Raw genomic sequence first — 23,693 nt, 5'->3', positions numbered from 1 at the left:
CTCTCTTTTTCTCTATGTGATCTGTGTCTGACTCCTCCCCTCTTCACATTTAAATTAACTTTCTTTTTCAGAAAAGGTTTAGGTTGATAACAAAATTGGGTGCAATTTGGTACAGATTTCCCAGATATCATCTGCTTCCCATTTTCAGCATCTACCAGAGATCTACACAGACACAACATTATCACCCAGATCCACTGACCTGATGAGTGCTTATTCTTCGTATTGGACGTCTGTGCCTATGGACAGACTTGCTGTGCCGTGTCTCAGCTATCACAATGTTATACTCTAAAGACTCTCCTTTTGATTTAAAGACACGTTTTGTGTTACGTCTTACTTTTTTTTTTTTTTTTTTTTTTTTTTTTTTTTTTTTTGTGGTTTTTGGGTCACACCCGACAGTGCTCAGGGGTTATTCCTGGCTCCAGGCTCAGAAATTGCTCCTGGCAGGCACGGGGGACCATATGGGGCGCCGGGATTCGAACCAATGATCTCCTGCATGAAAGGCAAACGCCTTACCTCCATGCTATCTCTCCGGCCCCGTCGTCTTACTTTTACTTTTCCCTATAAAACTTGGAAACAGGGGTCCAGGCAGATCGTATAAGAGATTAAGGCAAGTGCCTTGCACTGTTCAATCCTGGTTCAATCCTGGCACTGCACACAGTCTCCTGAACACCACAAAGAGTGATCCCACCTGCCTATGGCCCTTTTGCTCAGTTCTGACATACTCTCTGTCAGGTCACTTCCACAGTCCCATCCGAGGGACCACGTGGCAGTGCGGATGCAGCGCTCCACTGTGCTCTGTGCAGGTGGAGCCCGAGACGCAGGCAGTGATCCACTGGATCCGCTCCTTCAACTTTGTCCTCTCAGCCAATCTCCATGGTGGCGCCGTGGTGGCCAATTACCCTTATGACAAGTCTCTGGAGCATCGCTTGAGGGGCTTCCGCCGCACCTCCAACACTCCTACGCCGGATGACAAGCTTTTCCAGAAGGTGTGTGGCAGCCGCTGTTGGGCCAGAAGGGAGTGGGTTGCCTGAGTGCATCATTAGTCACGGCTCAAGACCCTTTCCTAGATAAGAGTGTTGCAAAATTCACTGAAAATGCTACCAGCTTGCAATCAAGTAGGTGACATTTTGTTTTGAGTGATGAAAAGGGCAATAAAAGAGAGCTTTATAGTTCATTGGTATGTAGTATACAACAGAAAGACAAGTTAATACGGGTTAAGAAAAGTGCCAAAAAGGTAGTTATCACCAGAGTGATAGTACAACATCTTACCTGGGTTCAATCTGGGTTCCACATATGGGCCCCAGAGCCCTGCCAGGAGTAATGCCTGAGCATAGTGGCCTAAAAAAAATAAATAAATAAACAGAAAAAAAAAGAAAGAAATATCAAAAGGCACATACTGTTGATGGTAGACTAGTTTGGGTGGTTTGATTCACAGTTTTATGATGCTATGAATATATATTAGTGAAAAATAGACTATAACATAAAAAATATTTACATAATAATTTAAAACAGCAATTTGTAACATGAACAGATTATTTCATAGTTAAGATAGTATTACTATTATCTTTGTCAATAATCAATTATTTCTTTTCTTTTTCTTTTTTTTTTTTTTTTTTTTTTTTGGTTTTTGGGTCACACCCGGCAGTGCTCAGGGGTTACCCCTGGCTATCTGTTCAGAAATAGCTCCTGGCAGGCACGGGGGACCATATGGGACACCGGGATTCGAACCAACCACCTTAGGTCCAGGATCAGCTGCTTGCAAGGCAAACACCACTGTGCTATCAATCAATTATTTCTTTTTTTGTTTGTTTGTTTGTTTGTTTGTTTTTGGGTCACACCCGTCAGTGCTCAAGGGTTACTCCTGGCTGTCTGCTCAGAAATAGCTCCTGGCAGGCATGGGGGACCATATGGGACACCGGGATTTGAACCAACCACCTTTGGTCCTGGATCGGCTGCTTGCAAGGCAAACGCTGCTGTGCTATCTCTCCGGGCCCTAATCAATTATTTCTTAATAATTGGTTTATCAAGCATTTGTTACTAATTAGTGGAGCTTCTATTGCTCCTAGCGTTTGTCACCACTCATGTCACACACACACACACACACACACACACACACACACACACAATCTCTCTGTCCCTGGTGGTTTTCTTTCATTAAAGCCTGTACTCATTGTGGTTACCTGGAAGACTATCTTGGCTTCCTGGTACTCAGAGTCTGTCATTGCTGGTGTGGGGAGTTCTCATGGCATTTCCACTGCTTTCTCCAGCTGGCTAAAGTCTACTCATACGCGCATGGCTGGATGCACCATGGTTGGAACTGTGGGGACTACTTCCCAGAAGGCATCACCAACGGGGCCTCCTGGTATTCTCTCAGCAAGGGTAAGGAGGTACCCGGGTATAGATCTATATCTATATAGATAGATAAGGTGCTCAGGCCTGGAAGTTACCTCTCATCTCAGGGACTTGATGGAATGCTACAGAATTATTTTGTGGGTTATTAAGTTACATGTGGCCTGGGGCCAGAGTGATAACACAGTGGTAGGGCATTCACCTTGCACAAGGCCTACCCAGGACAGACTCAGGTTCTATTCCGGGCATCCCAGGTGTGCCCCCCCCCCCAAGTTACATCTGGCAGTGCTTGGATTTACTCTTGGCTCTGTGCTCAAGGGTCACTCCTGGCAGTATTTGGGGGTATCATATGTGGTACTGGGCATTGAACCAGGGTCATAAAAGCTTAATCCTGAACAATCTCTCTGGCTCCTGGTATAGAACTTTGCAATCAACTTGAAACAATTGCAGATTTAAGTGAGTGTCTGAATCATCTTGTTAGTCTTCCTACGAAGTCTGGATGTTTTGGGCCCTTTGGAACTAATGTTTCCTTCCCTTAGATGAAATGACATATTCCCTATGTGGCTGACAGTGGCAGCATTCACTGCTGGGCTCCCTTCATGACCTGTGTTTGTGATCCTGGTGGGAGGAAGGCTGTAGCATCTAAGGTTTATGTAACTAGACTCTTGGAAGATCACACAATGTCTAAATGGCTTAAGAACCCATTTCTCGTAATGCTTCCTGCTAGCTAAGAGATGCCTGGTGGGCTACATAGACAGCACAGGGAGTGAGGCACTTGCCTTGCACATAGAGATCCTGATTCCATCTCTGGCCCCTATGTATGGTTCCCTGAGCACTGCCAGGGGTTATTCCTGAGCCCAGAATTCCTTGAGTACTGCTAAGTGTGGCTCAACCACCCCCAACAACACAAAGAACTTTCTACTTCCTTCCTTCCTTCTTTCCTTCCTTCCTTCCTTCCTTCCTTCCTTCCTTCCTTCTTTTTCTTTCTTTCTTTTTTCTTTCTTTCTTTCTCTTTCTTTCTTTCTTTCTTTCTTTCTTTCTTTCTTTCTTTCTTCTTTCTTTCTCTCTCTCTTTCTCTCTCTCTTTCTCTCTCTTTCTTTCTCTTTTCCTTCCTTCCTTCTTTCCTTCCTTCCCTCCCTCCCTCCTTCCTTCTTTCCCTCCCTCCCTCCCTCCCTCCCTCCCTTCCTCCCTTCCTTCCTTCCTTCCTTCCTTCCTTCCTTCCTTCCTTCCTTCCTTCCTTCCTTCCTTCCTTCCTCCCTCCCTCCCTCCCTCCCTCCCTCCCTCCCTCCCTCCCTTCCTTCCTTCCTTCCTTCCTTCCTTCCTTCCTTCCTTCCTTCCTTCCTTCCTTCCTTCCTTCCTTCCTTCCTTCCTTCCTTCCTTTCTTCCTTTCTTTTTCTTTATTTTTTTAAATCTTTTTTTTTTGTTTTGTTTTTGGGCCACACCCAGCGGTGCTCAGGGGTTACTCCTGGCTGTCTGCTCAGAAATAGCTCCTGGCAGGCACTGGGGGACCATATGGGACACCGGGATTTGAACCAACCACCTTAGGTCCTGGATCGGCTGCTTGCAAGGCAAACACCACTGTGCTATCTCTCCAGGCCCTATTTTTTTTTTAAATCTTTATTTAAGCACCATGATTACAAACGTGGTTGTGGTTGAGTTTCAGTCATAAACAGAACACCCCCCTTCACCACCATTGCCCCCTCCCTCTCACCCCACCCCTCCCTGTATTTTTTACAGTTGCTTTATTAGAAGTTAATATGCATAAGTATATCACATATTTTTATACATACAGATATATTTTGAATGCATACAATTTGTGAGAATAATTCAGCATGGACATGAGATCATTTGGGATCAAATCTAGTCATTGAGATATATAGGTCATCTACTCTACAAATTGAACCACATCCTTAGCCTCCTCCTCTTGTCTTTTCTTTCTTTCTTTCTTTCTTTCTTTCTTTCTTTCTTTCTTTCTTTCTTTCTTTCTTTCTTTCTTTCTTTCTTTCTTTCTTTCTTTCTTTCTTTCTTTCTTTCTTTCTTCTTTCTTTCTTTCTTTTATTTCTTTCTTTCTTTCTTTCTTCTTTCTTTCTTTCTTTCTTTCTTTCTTTCTTCTTTTTCTTCTTCCATCTCCTCTTCTTCCTCTTTTTCTTCTTTCTCTTCTTCCCCTTCTTACTATTCTTTGCTCTCTTCTTACTCTCCTTCCTCCTCTTCTTTTTCAGAAGAAAAGGTGAATCCTTTTCATCTTCCCCCTCTTCTTCTTACTATTTTTCACAATATTCTTCTTACTCCTCTTCTCCTTATTCTTACTCTTCTTTGCCTTATTTTTCTTACTCTTCTTCACCTTATTCTTCTTAAAATTCTTCTTCCTCCTCTTCCTGTTCTCACTCTTTCTCCAACTCCTCTTATTATTCTTGTTCTGGGTTTCTGGAACTTCATTGATTCCTATGTCATTTCTGTTGAGTTTATCAGAGACTTCTATTTTCATCGGTTCACATTCTTTGAGTAGTTTAGACATCATCTGATCATTTGTTTTAAAGTTCTCTTTCTTTTTTTGTTTTTGTTTTTGGGCCACACCCGGCAGTGCTCAGGGGTTACTCCTGGCTGTCTGCTCAGAAATAGCTCCTGGCAGGCACGGGGGACCATATGGGACACCGGGATTCGAACCAACTACCTTTGGTCCTGGATCGGCTGCTTGCAAGGCAAACGCCGCTGTGCTATCTCTCCAGGCCCTAAAGTTCTCTTTCAATTTCTTCTGTTTTTGGAGTTGTCCTGCTCACTTTGGCTCACTGACCCCGTTTGTAGCTGCTGTTACTCCAGTGGAGAGGTTTTCCATTGAGGTTTTCCATTCCTAAGCCACATTTTTCAGATCTGTTATTTCAGTGTGAAAATTTCTAATTTCAATCATCAAATCCTCTTGATGCTTATTTGTGCTCCATTTAAGTATATCGATGCCTTTTTTGAACTCCCTGAACATCTTCCATAATTCTTCTCTAAACATCTTATTTGAGAGGATACCTAACTGTTTGGTACTTTTAGGATTATCACATCAGCCATCTTGATTCTTTAAACATGGGGTTGTACTGCAAAATTTCCCCATTGTTAAGGTTGTAGATTGCTTTTTACAATGTGGAGAAGTGGGGTTCAGGGGTTAAAAGATAAGTGTGGCTGTGAGCGAAAGCGGCCGTGCTCCTCGGGTGTGGGCCCTGGAGAGATTATGTTCCTTGGTGTCTCTGGGCTGGCTCCCACAGAAAGAAGGCAGAGAGCAGGGCAGCAGTCCTTTATAATGTCTCTGGGTGCCCAATCACACGTCAGGAATCGGCCCCACATTAGTTGGTGGGGACATCTTACTGGGTGTGGGTCCTGGAGAGATTATGTTCCTTGGTGTCTCTGGGTTGCCTCCTGCAGAAAGAAGTTTCTCTTCTCTTCTCTTCTCTTCTCTTCTCTTCTCTTCTCTTCTCTTCTCTTCTCTTCTCTTCTCTTCTCTTCTCTTCTCTTCTCTTCTCTTCTCTTCTCTTCTCTTCTCTTCTCTCCTCTCCTCTCCTCTCCTCTCCTCTCCTCTCCTCTCCTCTCCTCTCCTCTCCTCTCCTCTCCTCTCCTCTCCTCTCCTCTCCTCTCCTCTCCTCTCCTCTCCTCTCCTCTCCTCTCCTCTCCTCTCCTCTCCTCTCCTCTCCTCTCCTCTTCTCTTCTCTTCTCTTCTCTTCTCTTCTCTTCTCTTCTCTTCTCTTCTCTTCTCTTCTCTTCTCTTCTCTTCTCTTCTTTCTTTTTTTTCACTCGCCCTGGTGAGCTTACTCAGGGCTTACTCCTAGCTTTGCACTCAGGGGTCACTCCTGACAGGTTTAATGGACCATATGGGGTTCTGAGGATTAAATCCCAGTTGGCTACATGCAAGGTAAACCCACTGTTCTTTTGGACCAGTCTGGAAAGTGAAGTTTTCTTAAACCTGACTAACCTGCTTATCAGGCCTCAGGCTATTTTATTTTGGTGTGGTTTCTGCATCTGTGATTCAAGAACAATATTGCTAGGGGAGCAACCTCAGAGAATAAGAGTACAGGAAAGCATACAGGAAAGCATTTTGACACACAGCACTGCACAGACCCCTGAGCTCTACCTGGAGTGACCCTGAGGAGCTCACAGAGAGAAGCCACTGGGTGTGACTAAGCAGGCATAGGCTTTGTATGTGGGAGCACCAGGCTCCATACCCAGTACCACATGGTCTCCTGAACACTGCTGGGTGTGGCTCTCTCCCCACCTCCCCTTAGGAAAAGGAGAAGGAAAAGAAAAGAGCATTGTTTGCTTTGTAGTTTTGCTGTAGTTATCTAAGCAGATTTTAGATGGGCTAAGAGAAATAAGTAGTGAGGTTTAAGTCATGAACTGGAAAAAGAGAAGATGGTAATGATGAAAATAGTCATTCCTGGGGTCCAGAGTGATAGCACAGTGGTAAAGCATTTGCTTGCATGTTGCTGACCTGGGACAGACCCGGGTTTGACCCCCAGCATCCCATATGGTCCCCCGAGCCTGCCAGGAGCAATTTCTGAGCACAAAGCCAGGAATAACTCCTAAGCACCACAGGGTGCGACCCAAAAAACAAAAACATAATTGTCATTCCTAAAGAGAAAACTTGAAAGTGAGGGAGGCCTGTGATGTGGAAAATCAGGAAGGTTTTAGAGAGAAGTGTATGAAGATCAAGCAGAAAGACAGTGGCCTTAGGGTATGTGGTGAAGACTAAATGGGGAGCCGTGGGGGTCTGCTAACAGAACCTGCCACTTGCATTCCCCCAGGAATGCAAGACTTCAATTACCTCCACACCAACTGCTTTGAGATCACCTTGGAGCTGAGTTGTGACAAGTTTCCACGCCAGGAAGAACTGCGCCGGGAGTGGCTGGGGAACCAGGAGGCTCTGATCCAGTTTCTGGAGGAGGTAAAGCCCCTTAGTTGACTGTGGAGCAAAGAGTGTGTTTGCAGGCCAGCCAGGCTTTCCTGTGCACTCCAGCCTCACTCTGGCTCTGATTTCACTCATCACAGGGATTCGAGCTGAGAAATGGGGCCCTGGGTGGGGGAGATTATCAGCATGGACACACCCTTCACAGACCTGGGTGGGAACCTGGTCCATCCAGCCATGGAGGCCAGTCTGTGGCGGTGCCCACTCATTCCTGGATGTGCCCTAAGGGACATGCGCTCCTCCAGTTCACCTGGGTGCTTCTCATAGACTCATGAGGCCTTGGGAGAACATTGAGGGTCAGAATTGCTTGGGAGATTCTCTGGAATGAGGACCAACGAGAAACAGAATAGCAAACTGGAAAATGGTAGTGGCTCTGAGGAGAGCATTCCTGAGAAGGTGGTATTTCATGGGGGACAGAGAGAGAGACAGAGACAGAGAAAGACAGAGACAGAGAGAGATAGAGACAGAGAGAGAAAGAGAGAGCGAGCATGTGAGCTGACACAGCCTTTGTACAGAGGCATCGGTTAGATCTCCAATGTCTACCACTGAGCTACATTCCTGGCCCAGTTAAAACACTTGTATTGCTTTATTATTATTGGAGTTGCTGTGGGCCACATCAGGTGATGCTCAGGGATTACTCTTGTCTCAGTACTTGGGAGTACTTGAGTCTGGCATAGGGGACCATTTGTAATGCTGGTGGAGGGGAAACCAAGAACTTCTGGGAGTGGTCCCCAAGTACAGAACATGGAATATCTCTTGAGCACCAGCAGAGTGCTAGTGGTTCATCACCAATTGAAATCATTAATCACAAAATGAAAAATAGAAACTGAGCAGACATAAGGAAGGTGAGAGAGAACCATACAGAAAACTTCTTCTGGAGGGGACAGAGGATTCCAGCTGGTAGTCCAGACTCAGCTCAAAGTCATAATAGAGATGCTTCATCTTCACTCGTCTGTGAAAAGTCATCTTTCCCTCATCGAGGTGCCTGCACTTTCAAAACTACTTTTGTGAAAAACAGTGGCAGAATGTAGCCAGTGCTGAGGATGTGGAGAAAGCAGAAGGCTTGTGTGCTGTTAGTGGGAATGTGCAAAGGATGGGGAAACTGGAAATTCCTCAGAAGAAATTCAAAGCAGGACTCCTCTCTGGTTAAGTAATGCACCTGTGGAGCATAGCCTAAAGAACAGAGCAGCATATCAGAGATGCTCGGGCATCTGTGTTCTTAGTAGCATGAGTCTAACCCCCAATGCCCAGGAAAACAATGTGGCATCTCAGTGGAGTAGCATCCAACTCTAAAGAGGAAGGAAATTCTGATGTTACCCTAGGTACACCCCAATGACCACATACATTGATTAAGTAAACTGAGCCAGACCCTCCAAAACAAATTTCCTAGGGCCCGGAGAGATAGCACAGCGGTGTTTGCCTTGCAAGCAGCCGATCCAGGACCTAAGGTGGTTGGTTCGAATCCCGGTGTCCCATATGGTCCCCCGTGCCTGCCAGGAGCTATTTCTGAGCAGACAGCCAGGAGTAACCCCTGAGCACCGCCGGGTATGGCCCCCCCCCAAAAAAAAAAACAAAAAAAAACAAAAAAAACAAATTTCCTATCATTTTACACAGATGAGGTATCAAGGCAATCAAATAAAAAAAAATAACACATGTGGGAAGGGTATTATCAGGGGCCAAGGAGAGGAGATGGGGTGCTGTTTATTTTATTTGGTTTTGGGGTCACACCTGGCTATGCTCAGTACTTACTCCTGGCACTGTACTCAGAGATCACTCTTGATTCTTGGTAACTCTATGGGTTATCAGGGCTTGAACCTGAGTTGGCCTCAACCCCTGTACTATCTCTCTGGCTTTTGAGGGGGCCAGGGATTGTTTAATGGGGTTAGGATTTCAGTTTCTCAGGATAAAAAAGTTCTGGAAGTTGGTTGTGTAATAGTGTGAATATATTTTACACTCAATTGCGCACTAAACTATAATGTGGATGGTAGATTTTGTACATTCAATAATAATTAAAATTTATGTTTATATGGAGGTACCAGGGACTGAACCCAAGGCCCATACATACAAGGCATACACTCTACCACTGAACTACATCCTGGCCCAATTAATTAAGACTTTTTGCTTGTTTGGGACATACCTGGCTATGCTCAGGGGTTACTGGCTCTGCACTCAGGATTCACTCCTGGTAGTCATGGGGGACCATATGGGATGCTGGGGATTGAACCCAGGTCAGCTGCATGCAAAACAAATGCCCTACTCACTGAGAAATTGTTCTAGGCCCCAGAGACTTTTTAAGGCTTTTTAATTGCTTTATTATTATTAGGAAGACACATCAAGTGATGCTCAGAGGTTATTTCTGTTTCAGTGTTCAGGAGTGACTCTGGCAGTGTTCAGGGGACTGAGCAGTGCCTGAGATAGAACCAAGGTCAGCCCATGAAAGACAAGTGCCTTTCCTTGTACTCTCTCTTTTGCCTATAAAACTTTTATTATTTCGAAAATAATCAAAGCAGAACACCCTTGTAACTGGGGTCATTAGAGAGGATGGTAGGAGGGAGATGAGTTCAGAGACAATTGGCATTAGCAGGTTAGGCTCTCAAAAGAACCTCAGGGCTGAGAGTGGGAGAGACAGTACAGCAGGTAAGGTACTGGTCTTGCATGCAGCCAACCCTGGTTCATTCCCAGCATCTTAGATGGTCCCCTGAACATAGTGATTCCTGAAAACAGAGCCAGAGAAAACCCAAACCCTTCTCCATCCCACCCACAAAACATATCAGGGTCTGAGAGAGAGAGAAAGAGAGAGAGAGAGAGAGAGAGAGAGAGAGAGAGAGAGAGAGAGAGAGAGAGAGAGAGAGAGAGTTCAAAGGAAGGGCTGGAGCATATAAGAGGTCTGGTTTCAATCACCACCACATGAGCACTATACCTGGGCATTACATGGTCCCCTGAGCACTGTTCCTGAGTACCACATGGTCACCTGAGCACTTCACCTGAGCCCCACCCTCACAAAAAAGAACTGTAGCTTCCTTCTCCTCCGCTTTGTCTCTGAGGAAGTTGGGTTTTGAGCGGCCTACTTGGTCGTTAGCAGAGTTAGCAGAGATGTTTTGTGATTGAGAGAGATCCCCCTGGGAGCTGGGACTGAGACAGGGAGAGGATCCAGAGCAAACCCAGAAAAGGACTTTGGGGATCAAAGTATGAGACAAATGTGCTGTGATGTCTCTCCAGGTGCACCGAGGAATCAAGGGAATGGTGCTGGACGAGAACAACAACCCTCTCCCCCAGGCGGTCATTTCTATAGGTGGCATCAACCATGATGTCACTTCAGGTGGGTGATGCTGCTGTAAGGGGTGAGAAAGTTCCTCTCCCCAGGGAAGCAGCAAGATTTTCTCCTCAGACTGGTTGCTGGGTAGATTGATGGTGGAGGCTTCTTGGAGCCAATCTGTCACCTCCAGGTAGGGCACAGACAGCTCTGTACAATGCTGCTCCCAACTGTTTGCTCATTTGGATCATGCATGACTCTTGGGGTAGTTGGTGGTGAGGTATTGTTTGTTATGTGGGTTGTTTTGGGGAAGGTGTTGTGTTATTTTAAATTTATTTTATTTTTCCCCTAATTTTTATCATGATTTATCAAGTTGTTCATAATATAGTCTTTTTTTTAATTTTTTAATTTTTTAATTTTTAATTATGAGAACAAAGATGCAAAGAAAGGACAAGGTAAAGTTACAGTGGAAGGACAATCACCCATAACATAATTCTCAGAAGAAGTCCCCTTGCTGATACTTAACTTATAGCTTTCAGCCAAAGAACATTAAGATAAATAAAAACAGAATCCATGTACAATTACTTTGTCCCTCAAGTCCCCAGATTGTAACATATTATAATATTTTATAATATTTATAAAATATTTATAATATTTAACAGCACACAAGGCAATCTAAAGCCATAATACTTACATAACTTCTTAAACATTAGAGGCATAGTATTTTTTACATTTCCCTGTACATGCATATTAGCTTGTTAACCTCAAATTTTAAGTGGGTTTTTTTTAATATAGTCTTCTTAGGCTTTAAATATTTAATCAAACACCAATCCCACCACCGGTGTGACCTTCTCTTCACCAGTGTCCCCAATCTCCCACCTATCACCCTAGCCTGCCTCCATGTAGGCATAAATTCACTTCATATAGTTTGTTATAACACAAAGAAAAATGGAATTATAAAAAAATCTCTTTGTCTTGTTACTAAAATCAGTGTCTAAGGATTTATTGGGTCGTGGTTGGTGCCAGTTGAACCTTCTGTGTTACTGTTTAGGCTCACTAAGCTTGATAGAGTACTATGTAATTTTCCCATCAGATTTCCTGGGAAATTACTGGCCTCACACGACTATAAAACATTGAAGTTTCATGTGGCCACACTCTGCCATGCAATTCAGGATTTATAGACCTGAAACAGTTGGTAGTTTAATACAGTTAAGTCACAGAGCTGGTCTGTTTCTGACAGAGAGTATAGGGGGTAGGTTTTGGCTACTAGAGTTCATGCAGAAAGGGTGGATGTTTTGTTTTTCATGCAGAGTGGTAGCTCCTAAGGGATTGCAGGGTTGATGAAATTTGCCTACTCCCCCAACCCAGTAGCCAGGTTTAATGGATGTGCACAGACATCTCTGCTTCAGTGCACAAATGGGATGGATTTCCATTTGAAGAGAGCTTCTGTTATTCAAGATGCATCTTCTATAGAATGTTCATTCTTGGCAAAGGCCATAATATTCTAAAGGTAGAATTCTGTAGCTCCAGTGTTAGGCAATTGACATAAAAATTTTCTATCCCAGTCATCAGAGGCATGAACCAATCATATTTTGATTATTTCAAGGCTTCAGAGCTTCCTAGATCCTTCCACACTATTCATGTGAGCTGTGTGTGTGTGTGAGTTGTATGTGTGTTTGTGTGTGTGTGTTTGTGTGGTGTGGTGTGGGCTATCTCAAAAACATTGCAGCCAATCAATATAGATGATATTCTAATCATGTTACTTGTAAGAGCCCAGTTTCAATTCCTGTAAGGCTTACTTGACAAATTCCTCATGTCATCAGGAAACATTCATTGCTGATATTCATTCTCTTGCTTCACAGAGCATCTAGTATTGGTCCTAGATACAGAGAACTGAAGCCCTCCTCACAGCTTTCTCTAGGGATGGCTGATAGGTGACACCATTCAGTGAATCCCTCCCAATTAGTAAAATGACATCCCTGGGGCCAGAGAGATAGTACAAAGTAGGTAGGGTTGCCTTACATACAGATGACCTGGGGTTTGAACCCTGGCACTGTATATTGGTTTTTGAGCATCACCAGGAATGATCCCTGAGCACAGAGGCAGGAGTAAGCACTGAGAACAGTCAGGTATAGCCCAAAACCATTCCCATAAAAAGGAAAAAAAATAGTCCTGGAGAGATATATTGGACAGTGAGTAGGGCACTTTTGCTTTATGTACATATGGTAGACCTGGGTTCAATCCCAGACATTCCACATAGTCCCCCAAGAACCACCAAGAGTAATTCCTAAATGCAGAGGCAGGAGTAACTCCTGAGCATCACTAGGTGTGGCCCCCAAACCAAAAGTCAATACATTTTAAAATTATGATTCCTATGGTAAAACTTAAACTATCCAACTAAAATTATGCAAAATATGCACACTGTTTTGCTAAAACATTTTAAAGCAGATTATAGCTGTTAATAAGGATAAAAGATATTCCTCTTCATTGTCTCACCCTTAAATGTGTTTATTATTTCAGTTATTAATTGCTGTACTTTAAGAATAAATTTTAGGAGCCAGAGTGATAGCACTGCTATAGGGCATTTGCCTTGCACACTGCCGACCTGGGTTGGACCCAGGTTTGATCCCCGGCATTTCATATAGCCCCCCAAGCCTGCTGCCAGGAGCGATGTCTGAGTGTAGAGTCAGGAGTAATCCCTGAGCACAGTTGGGTGTGGCCTTAAAACAAAACAAAACAAAAAAACCAAAAGCACTTATCTTTGAAGATAATAGAAGAAATACAAAAATAGGATTTAAAAAAAAGTATCAGGTCTTAAGGGGTTATTTAGTCCAACCCTCCTTCCCAAATAAAATGATTGCTTTAAATACAGGTGGTTCGAGCTGTGCGTTGCACAACACTGTAACTTTCCCCAGGTCCTTCCTAACTTTCATCTTCGTTTAAGTGCACATGAATTCATAGGACAATTTTCCTTTTATTGTAACTCTGTTTGCTACAATAGTTTTTGCTTTTGTCTTGCAAAATCTTTTCCACTGCAGCTAATTCCTAGTCCTCATTTCTGTTTCTTTAACTGGATGCCATCCTCCGCAGCGGCACACCAAACCCTGATATTGGAGACTCATGACTCCTTACCAGGCAAAACATTCACAGATATTTCAACTTTTTCCCTTAATCACACATTCCTGGGTGTGACTTTGTTTTTAAAACGCGGAGTCTATAATTAAACATCACGTTCTCAGTATGGAGCACAGAAACTTCTGCTTCCCAGGAACAGAGGCTCATAACCGATGACGCACAGTTGCTGACTATTGCTTTAGCTCTTAATCATTTTCATTGCGGTCTCTGAAAACCTTCAGTTGACTTTTCACATCAAGACCTACATGGGGGGCCAGGCGGTGGCGCTAAAGGTAAGGTGCATGCCTTGCCTGCGCTAGCCTTGGACGGACCGCGTTCGATCCCCCGGTGTCCCATATGGTCCCCCAAGCCAGGAGCAACTTCTGAGCACATAGCCAGGAGTAACCCCTGAGCATTACCGGGTGTGGCCCAAAAACCAAAAAAAAAAAAGACCTACATGGGGTGGGTTTTTTTGTTGTTGTTGTTCTTGAGTCACATCAAACGGTGCTCAGGACTTACTCCTGGCTCTGTGCTCAGGGGACACTCCTGGGAGGCTCAAGGGATCATATGGGGTACTGGGGATTGAACCTAGCTTGGATTCATGCAAGGCAAATGCTCTCTCCACTGTACTTTGTTCCTTCACCCCTGCCCTGTATATGGGAGTGGCTTTCTAATGCACAGCTTTAGTACCTCCTTGTGATTTTCAGGTGACCACGGTGACTACTTCCGACTCCTGCTTCCAGGTACCTATGTTGTCACTGTCTCAGCACCTGGGTATAACCCAGAGACAATGAATGTGATCGTGGGTCCTGGGAAACCGAAACTGGTAAGTGGGGCTTCTTGGTGCAATAAGAGCACAGATGTGAGATCTCAATACCCAACTCCATCAGCCCACACCAGAGCTTTCTTCTTCCATCAAAAAATTCCACACTCTCATTTTCTCCTGACACTCTTCTGCTATATCCGTCACTATTTTCTTCGATTTTGAGTTTTTCCTTCTGCTTAGTGGAATCGTGAAGAGAAGCACTAAGTCCAAGTCACTTGTCTGCAGGCCTGAGACAAATTCTGAGCTTCCTCCTCTGTACACTGGTGATAGTAGCAGCACCTCCTACACGCGAGGTAGACAGGACTGGATCTACCAGAAAGCCTTTTTACAGTGGCTGGCAGGTGGCACGATTCAGGAAGGGGCGTTTGTAACCCCACTTCCCAGGCCCCACACAGGCTGTGTTTCTCTGCTCCATTGCAAGGGTCGCCACCAGGTGGCGCTCTGCCCTTTCTGGGCTCTGGTGCTGTTTCGCTTTGCACTCACCTCAGAAAAGTTGCCCTTTTCTACATTTTATTTTATTATTTTATTTTATTTTATTTGTTTTGTTTTGTTTTTTTGGGGGGTCACACCCGGCAGTTCTCAAGGGTTACTCCTGGCTCTGTGCTCAGAAGTCACTCCTGGCAGGCTCAGGGGACTATATGGGATGCTGGGATTCGAACCGGGGTCCGTCCTGTGTTGACCACATGCAAAGCAAATGCCTTACCGCTGTGCTATAGCTCTGGCCCCAAAGCTGGCCTTTAACATTCTATTTCCACAACTTTTTTTGGGGGGGGGGAGTGAGAGCTGGGGATTCACATACCCTGCTCCTGTGATGTGAGGGTGAGTAGTTGGAAGGATTGTCTGAGTTTCCCCATGTTGCCCAGATTTCAGACACCCACACAATCCTGAGTCCTTCTGGGGCTTCAGCCACTGCAGAGGGCAGTGCTTGACTTGCAGGTGGACAACTTAGGCTCGAACCTAGGACCCCATAGAGAACCCTGAACCCACCAGGAGTGACCCCTGAGTGCAGAGCCAGGAGTAAGTCCTGAGGTCTCTGCTCCTCGTGCCAGCGGGTTTTTTTTTTTTTGGTTTTTGGTTTTTGGGCCACACCTGGCGGTGCTCAGGGGTTACTCCTGGCTGTCTGCTCAGAAATAGCTCCTGGTGGGGCTGGGAAGGTGGCGCTAGAGATAAGGTGTCTGCCTTGCAAGCGCTAGCCAAGGATCAGGACCGAGGTTTGATCCCCTGGCGTCCCATATGGTCCCCCCAAGCCAAGGGCGATTTCTGAGCACATAGCCAGGAGTAACCCCTGAGCGTCAAACGGGTGTGGCCCAAAAACAAAAAAAAAAAAACAAAAAAAAAAACAAAAAAAAAAAGAAATAGCTCCTGAAAGGCATGGGGGACCATATGGGACACCGGGATTCGAACCAACCTCCTTTGGTCCTGGATCGGCTGCTTGCAAGGCAAACGCCGCTGTGCTATCTCTCCGGGCCCGCCAGCGGGTTTTTATGACCTCCTTGTCTTTCTCCCAAGAGGGAAGGTAAAGACTTCCTCAAATTTGGAGAGTTAAGAGAAGCCTTCAGGTGCTTGCCTTGTCACTGGTTGACCACAGTTCAATCACAAGCACCACATTTAGTCCCCCAGGTGAGATCCCCGAGCACAGAGGCAGAAATAATTCCTAATCTGTCAGGTGTGGCCCCCACCCAAGAACTCCCCAACTCTCCAAAGAGAATTCCTTAAATTCATTAACATGGCTTGAAATACGTCAGCAATTCCCCTTCTCCTTAGTCTTTCCCCATGGCCTCCAGCTCCTGCACAATCAAATTAGCTTCTCTCTTCAATTGCAGATGTAGGCAGCAAAGGGGGGATTCCAGCAGTTTCTCCCCTGGGCCTGGATACCATGGATGGGCCCTGGGAATGTGGCCTGACCCTGAGCTCTACCTTCTCTCCTCACTTCCTGGGAGTATCTTCTGAATAGACAGCACATGGCACCACATCAGTCAAAAGCATGTTAGGGGCCGTGGAGATGGCCGAAAAGGGCAGGAACATGAAGGAGCCCTGGATATGATCCCCAGCACCACATGATCCCAAGCACTGTAGTGAGTGATCACCCCTACCCCCATCACAATAGCTGGGAGTAGCCTGAGCAATGCCTGGTGTTTCCCCCAAAGAATATCTGTGAGTCCTGCCCGGAGGAAAATTTACATGTATTGTTGGGATTGATGCATTAATGCACATAGAAATTGAACATTTAGGGTCGGAGAGATAGCATGGAAGTAGGGCATTTGCCTTGCATGCAGAAGGACGGTGGTTTGAATCCCAGCAATCCCATATGGTCCCCCGAGCCTGCCAGGAGTGATTTCTGAGCATAGAGCCAAGAGTAACCCTTGAGTGATGCCGGGTGTGACCCAAAAACCAAAAAAAAAAAAAAAAAAAAAAAATTTAAAGACCAACTCACACCCACTTCCCAACAAATGAATCTGTTTCTAAGCATCCAAAACAGGAGGCTCAGTGTGAAGGGTTGGCATGCCTGAGCATGACACCTGAGTCACAGTGTCAGCAAAAAAAGGGGTGATTTAATTAAAAAGAAATTTTTGCAGCACCCAGGAGTATTTGGATCTACTCCAGGTTTGGTGCTTGAGGGGGTCATTCCCCATGGTGCTTGAGAAAACCATGTGGTGCCCAAGCTCAAATCTAGGACTCCAGTATGCAAAGCACAAGCCCTTTGAGCTGTCTTCCTGGCCCACAGGAGGGTTATTACAGCCCTGTCCATCACTGCTCTTGTTCCTGGTCTGAGTCAAGTCAGGATAGGACTTGTAGGTAGATCATTTCACTTCATCTTTGTTTGCTATGACTAGATGACAACCAGGAGAGTATGGATCCTCTATTCCTCTCCTTTCTGCTTTTTTGTCTTCCAGGTTAATTTCCAACTCAAGAGAAACACCCCTCCAGCTGCCCCTACGAAGAGAGATCCCCACTCTCTTCCCAGAGGGAGAGTCCTCCCAAAGAAAACTCAGGCCCGAGTCGCCAGAAGGAAGGCACCTGAGATGAACGCCACCCTGCCCCTGGCCAAGCTTTAGTGCTGTCTTTCTCCTGGAGCCCTCGGGTTTGTAATCTGGGATGTCTTTAAAGAAGTGTTGAAAGAATGATTCTGAATGGTATCCTGTGTTCTGGTGAGCCTTGGGCCTGTGAAAATCTTACACTCGGCACTCGGGCCCTGCCTGTAGTCTGCATTAGGCCCAAAGGCTGTCTATACTGCATCTGGAGACTGATCCTACTGGCCTGGGCTTTTCTCTCTGGAGTGTAACCTGGAACCTGCCTGGCAGGTGCTGGGTATGATTCTTGAGTAAGGAGGTACAGAGAATGTTCCCCTCAGTTTCTTCAAAGAAAAAGGTTCATACACTCAGACCCTGTTAGTCTTTCTAATCCCACCTCCTTATGCGCCCCACCACCCCCTACCCCAAGCATGGCAGGAGATGACTCCACAGCAGAGCCAGGCAGAACCTTGGGCATGACCTTCTTGTCCCCAAAGCACTGCCTCTGTCATCCCTATTTAAAAATCAAAGGAGCTGCATGTGGTTGACCTGGTTCAATTTCTAGAACCACATATGGGTCCCCTGGGCATTGGCACGAAAGATCCCTGAGCACCACCTGGCAGGATCCTAAAATGACAACAAAAGAAAAAGAAACAAAGATACCAAAATAGAGTTTGAGGGAAGGTCAATGAGCTGGAACACACACTTTGCATGCAGGAACCCTGATTCCAGCCTCACCCAGTACCGCCGGAAAAGACCACTTGGCACCCCTACCCCAGCCTCTGAGCTGAGAGCAACTCAGGAGCACTGCTGGGTGTGGCCTAAGCAACAAAATCAAACACAGCACTATTTTCTGGGAATGAAAATAAAATGAGGTGACCCAGGACTGGTCTTGGCTTGTGCCAGCCACGCCCAGTGCACCCCACCTGACGAAGTTCCCAGCATAGCCTCATCTGTGTCGAAAGCATCTCTGGGCAATGGAGGGAGGTGTCATTCCAAATTTCACAGGACAGGAGGTGCAGGTTGGACGCTTGCCTTGCATGAAGCCAATGTGGGTACCCGAACTCCTCCCAGGAGTGACCCCTGAGCACAGAGCCAGGAGTAAACCCTGAACACTACCAGGTATGTCTAAAACTGCTTCCCTCACCTCAAAAAACAAAACAAAACAAAACAACCAAAATGACTTGACTGTGAAACTTATGTGGTCTTTCAACACAACTTCTTGTCCATTAGATGGTGCGGTTATTTTTACATTTTCCACTTATTTTTATGTTTTATTTAAAATATTTCAGGGGCTGGAGCAGTGGCATGGTGGTAGGGTGTTTGCCTTGCACGTGCCTGACCCAAGACAGACCTTGGTTCTATCCCTCAGCATCCCATATGGTCCTCCAAGCCAGGAGTAATTTCTGAGCACAGAGCCAGGAGTAACCCCTGAGTGTCACCAGGTGTGGCCCAAAACCAAACAAACAAAATTCAGAGTTATATAACATTATTGTTTCATACTTAAATACTGCTACACCAAATCTACCCCAAGAGGCCCAGGGTCCCATCACCTTGCCCTGAGTACCCTCACATCCCATATATTAGTTTGGGGACGGGATTTAGGAGTAGAGTCTATGTTTTGAGTGGGTGAAGCTCTGGGTTTAATACCTGGGAGAGAAAACTCTTCATTGTCACGACCATCATCATCACCACCACCACCACTAGCATTATCACCATTACCGTGATCCCACAAACATCACCACCACCACCATGTCATCTCTTGTGTTGAAAAGTAGTAGTTCCTTCTGATTCTTGGCAGTTTTTTTCCAAATTGGAAATTTCCTGGTGCAGTGATTTTCCAACTCGACTGACTAGAGAGGAGAATTTCCACTGTTCAGACTCTCTGGCATCCACAGAGGTTTCTGCCCCATTCAGGGTGACACCTCTCCCTACACCAGGGGTCTCAAACTCGAGGCCCTCCATACAACATTTTGTGGCCCTGTCCTAGAGGAATCTTTTTTTGTTTTGTTTTGTTTTGTTTTAGTTGTTTGGGTCACACCCCCCAATGTTCAAGGCTTACTACTGACTTTGCACTCAAGGATCACCCCGACTTTGCCTCCTGCGGCCCCCAGGTAAATTGAGTTTGAGACCCTTGCCCTACACCAATCTTCTGTATTAATTTTCCCGAGACCCCTATCTGCAAGTGGCATATAATCTCCCTGTACCCCGGCTAGCATCTGACAGACAAACCCATCTTCCAGATTGTTAACTGAATGTTCTTAAGGGTGTTTTACTATATTTTCCTCCTCTCTTCTTTCACTGTCTTTTTTCTGCTATCTTTATGTAAGGTTTGTAAATCTATTTTTCTTCTCTTTGAAAAACAGTTATATTCCCTGGTAGGAGATTCATAGATGAGTCCCAGTGACTTTTGCCCTTGTTGGGGGCGGTGGAAGATCCAGGACTACAACACACACTCTTGAGGATGCTCCATGATATGATAAAAGTGTCTTTCAGATATAATCAAGGCCCCAGATCAGTTGATTCTGAGTTAATTAAAAGGAAGGTTTCTCGGGTGTGTCTAGCAGACAAACCTCTCATAAGCAGAGAGTGTATCTGGCTGGTCTTGGAGGAGGACAAAGATAGTCAGATAAGTTGTGAATCTCCTATTAAAAGGAGAAATGTCTAGGGCAGAGTGATAGTACAGAAGGTACTTGCCTTGCACAGGGCTGACCCAGGTTCAATCCCCAGCATCCTATATGTTCCCACAAGACCACCAAGAGAGATTTGAGAGTATAGAGCCAGAAGCAAGCCCAGAATACAGTCAGGTGTGACTAAAAAATAGACAAAAATTAAAAAGAAATGTTGGGTCTAAATTTAAAAATAAAGGTGTGAATAAAAAAAAGACAAAAATGGGCCTGGAGGGGCCGGGCGGTGGCGCTAGAGGTAAGGTACCTGCCTTGCCTGCGCTAGCCTAGGACGGACCGCGGTTCGATCCCCCGGCGTCCCATATGGTCCCCCAAGCCAGGAGCGACTTCTGAGCGCATAGCCAGGAGTAACCCCTGAGCGTCACTGGGTGTGGCCCAAAAACCAAAAAAAAAAAAAAAAAAATGGGCCTGGAGAGATAGCACAGCGGCATTTGCCTTGCAAGCAGCCGATCCAGGACCAAAGGTGGTTGGTTTGAATCCTGGCGTCCCATATGGTCCCCCATGCCTGCCAGGAGCTATTTCTGGGGAGACAGCCAGGAGTAACCCCTGAGCACCGCCAGGTGTGGCCCAAAAAACAAACAAACAAACAAAAAGACAAAAATTAGGGGCCAGAGAGATAGCATGGAGGTAAGGCGTTTGCCTTTCATGCAGAAGGTCATCGGTTCGAATCCCAGCGTCCCATGTGGTCCTCTGTGCCTGCCAGGAGCAATTTCTGAGCATGGAGCCAGGAGTAACCCCTGAGCACTGCCGGGTGTGACCCAAAAACCACCAAAAAAAAAAAAAAAAAAAAAAACTAAAAAAGAAATGTAATGGTTAGGGCACTTGCCGGGCACTCAGCCAATCCAGGTTTGATCCCCAGTAATCCATCTGGCCATCAGGAGTGATTCCTCAGTCCTGAGCCAAGAGAAAGTCCTGGGGCCAGAGAGATAGCATGGATGTAGGCCGTTTGCCCTTCATGCAGAAGGTCATTGGTTTGAATCCTGGAGTCCCATATGGTCCTCCGAGCCTGCCAGGAGCTATTTTTTTCCCCCACCCGGCCGCTCCCCCCAGGAGCGATTTCTGAGCGTAGAGCCAAGAGTAACCCCTGAGCACTGCCGGGTGTGACCCAAAAACAGAAACAAAGACAAAAAAAAAAAAAAAGAGTAAGCCCTAAGGACAGCTGAATGTGGCACCAAACCAATAAATAAATGAAGCAAAGTGGTCAGAGATGTAGCTTAGAGCACATGCTTTGCATGGATGAGATTCTGCATTTGACCTCCCAAACACTCGAGAGTGCACACACACACACACACACACACACACACACACACTAAAAAAAAAAATAAATAAAACAAACACCAACCCTAAAGCCACGGTTATGTGCCACAGAATGGACTGTGCTACACTGATGAGCTCGTGCTGAGTCCTGAATATGGCCCTGTGAACCAGAGCAGAGGTTCCCCAGAGCTGTGTCACCTCCTGAGCAGCAGATTCTGCAAGAATGCATAAGGGGGGATGGGGTGAAAGAAATAGCAATAGTGGTAGGGTATTTGCCTTGCAGCTGCCAACCCTGATTTAATCCCTGGCATCCCTTATGATCTCACAAGCCCGCTAGGTGTAATTCCTGAGTTTAGAGCCAAGAACAACCCCTGAATACTGCTGATTATGGCCCCTAAACAAACAAAAAACAAAAAACAAAAAAAAGAAAGCTTAAGTGCTGTTTGAAGTCTTTAAATGTGTGCAGGTTTGTTACACAGTGAACTATTATGTATGTGATTAGGCTTTTTATTTTGTTTTTGTTTGGGGCTCAAAGCATATCCCTAGCTCTGCACTCCTCAGTCCTGAGGAGACTCCAAGAACATTTTGGGGTACTTGAATCAAACCAAGATTGGCAAAGTGTTGGGGTTTGAGGGATAGTTCCCTGGTTTACTTGCCTTGTATGTAGCCAACCAGGAGTTACCCCCAGAGCATTACTAGGTGTGGCCCAAAAAACAAAACTAAACAAGGGTGGCAGACTGCAAGGTAAGAGTCTTACACCTTGTACTATCCTTCTGGCCCAGCAATTAGTTTTGTAATTAGGTAGGAGAGAAACAAACAATACACACAAATAACCATGTTACCACACTGGGCAGCAGAGCTGACACTCTGACCTGAGTGTAGGGAGAGATGCTCAACTTCCCAGTCAGACAACAATGCTATCAGGGGGTCATCCAGCAGGGAATGTAACTGCCTGTTCTTCCTCCTGACCATGTGTGCCTCTGACATCAGGGACTTCAGATTTTGAAGTACTGTAACAAATCATTCTAAATAGACACCATTATCTACACCAAACTGGCCTGTCAAATAGTTCCTATTATTGCCCCAAATTGCTTCTGTTCATGGTGGACAGGCACAAGGTCACAAAGGCTCGAACAAGAGACTGTGCCTGTCAGAGCAGAGTTGATTTCCAAATGGGTGGTTCTTTGCTCTGCTCTGAAGCATCAGAATTAGTCATCAGTGTGCTCTGTTCTAACCCCTTTGGAAAGAATGGGGGCAGGAATGTGCTTAAAGTCAAATAATCTGCCACATTTTTTTTTACAAAGTTGTAAAGTTTTATAAAGTTGATTATAAATTTTTATATAAAAGCTATAATGCCTGGGATCAAAGAGATAGCATGGAGGTAAGGCGTTTGCTTTGTATGCAGAAGGACAATGGTTCGAATCCTGGCATCCCACATGGTCCCTGCCAGGAACGACTTCTGAGCATAGAGCCAGGAGGAACCCTGAGCGCTGCTGGGTGTGACCCAAAAACTAAAAAATAAAAATAAAAGTAAAAATAAAATAAAGCTATAAAGTCCTAATACAATGATGACAAGGTTGATTTTTTTCTGTTAAAGAACTAAGATCTGGGGCCGGCGAGGTGGCGCTAGAGGTAAGATATCTGCCTTGCAAGTAAGTGCTAGCCAAGAAAGGACCGCGGTTCGATCCCCCGGTATACCATATGGTCCCCCCAAGCCAAGGGCAATTTCTGAGCACTTAGCCAGGAGTAACCTCTGAGCATCAAACGGGTATGGCCCGAAAAACCAAAAAAAAAAAAAAAAAAGAACTAAGATCTGTTTTGTTTTAATGTTAGTGTTTTTGTTTGTTTGTTTGTTTAAGGCCACCCCCAGAAGTACTTTGGATTTATTCCTGACTCTGTGCTCAAGGATTGCTCCTGACAGAGACTTGGGTATCATATGTGGTGTCGAGTTCGAACCTGGGTCAGCAGAGCACATAAGGAAGTGCCTACTCTCTCTCTCTCTCTCTTTTTCTTTTTCTCTCTGCCTCTCTCTGTCTTGTTCAGGACCTTAAGGGTCCAAGATCTTAATCTGGAGGCATTAGTGCATTGATTCATTCATGTGAACAGTAGTGGAGTTCATTTGTGAATCAACCACTGTAGTGAGTCACTGGAACTATAGACTCATTCCTACCTTTTGGGAGTGGGAAAGACAAAAAAATGAAGCAAGTGACTAGACAAATATTTCAAAGGATCTGTGTGTGAGAAGTGGTGGTTAGGG

At 45.4% G+C, this 23,693-nt stretch overlaps 1 protein-coding gene across 1 annotated transcript in view; it reads left to right on the top strand.

Annotated features, from left to right (window-relative positions):
- The window catches only part of CPN1 (carboxypeptidase N subunit 1), a 36,096-nt gene extending 18,490 nt beyond the window's left edge, over positions 1-17,606 (top strand). Inside the window, exons 4-9 of the mRNA XM_049764394.1 lie at positions 804-986; positions 2,268-2,379; positions 7,128-7,267; positions 10,508-10,607; positions 14,363-14,481; positions 17,376-17,606. Of these exons, the coding sequence (XP_049620351.1) occupies positions 804-986; positions 2,268-2,379; positions 7,128-7,267; positions 10,508-10,607; positions 14,363-14,481; positions 17,376-17,537 (816 nt within the window). The 3' untranslated portion in view covers positions 17,538-17,606. The remainder of the gene's footprint in view (positions 1-803; positions 987-2,267; positions 2,380-7,127; positions 7,268-10,507; positions 10,608-14,362; positions 14,482-17,375) is intronic.
- Positions 17,607-23,693: the final 6,087 nt, after the last annotated feature.

Source organism: Suncus etruscus, chromosome 17, assembly GCF_024139225.1.
Source record: "Suncus etruscus isolate mSunEtr1 chromosome 17, mSunEtr1.pri.cur, whole genome shotgun sequence".
NCBI classification, from domain to species: domain Eukaryota; kingdom Metazoa; phylum Chordata; class Mammalia; order Eulipotyphla; family Soricidae; genus Suncus; species Suncus etruscus.
This window is presented reverse-complemented; position numbering and strand designations above follow the sequence as displayed.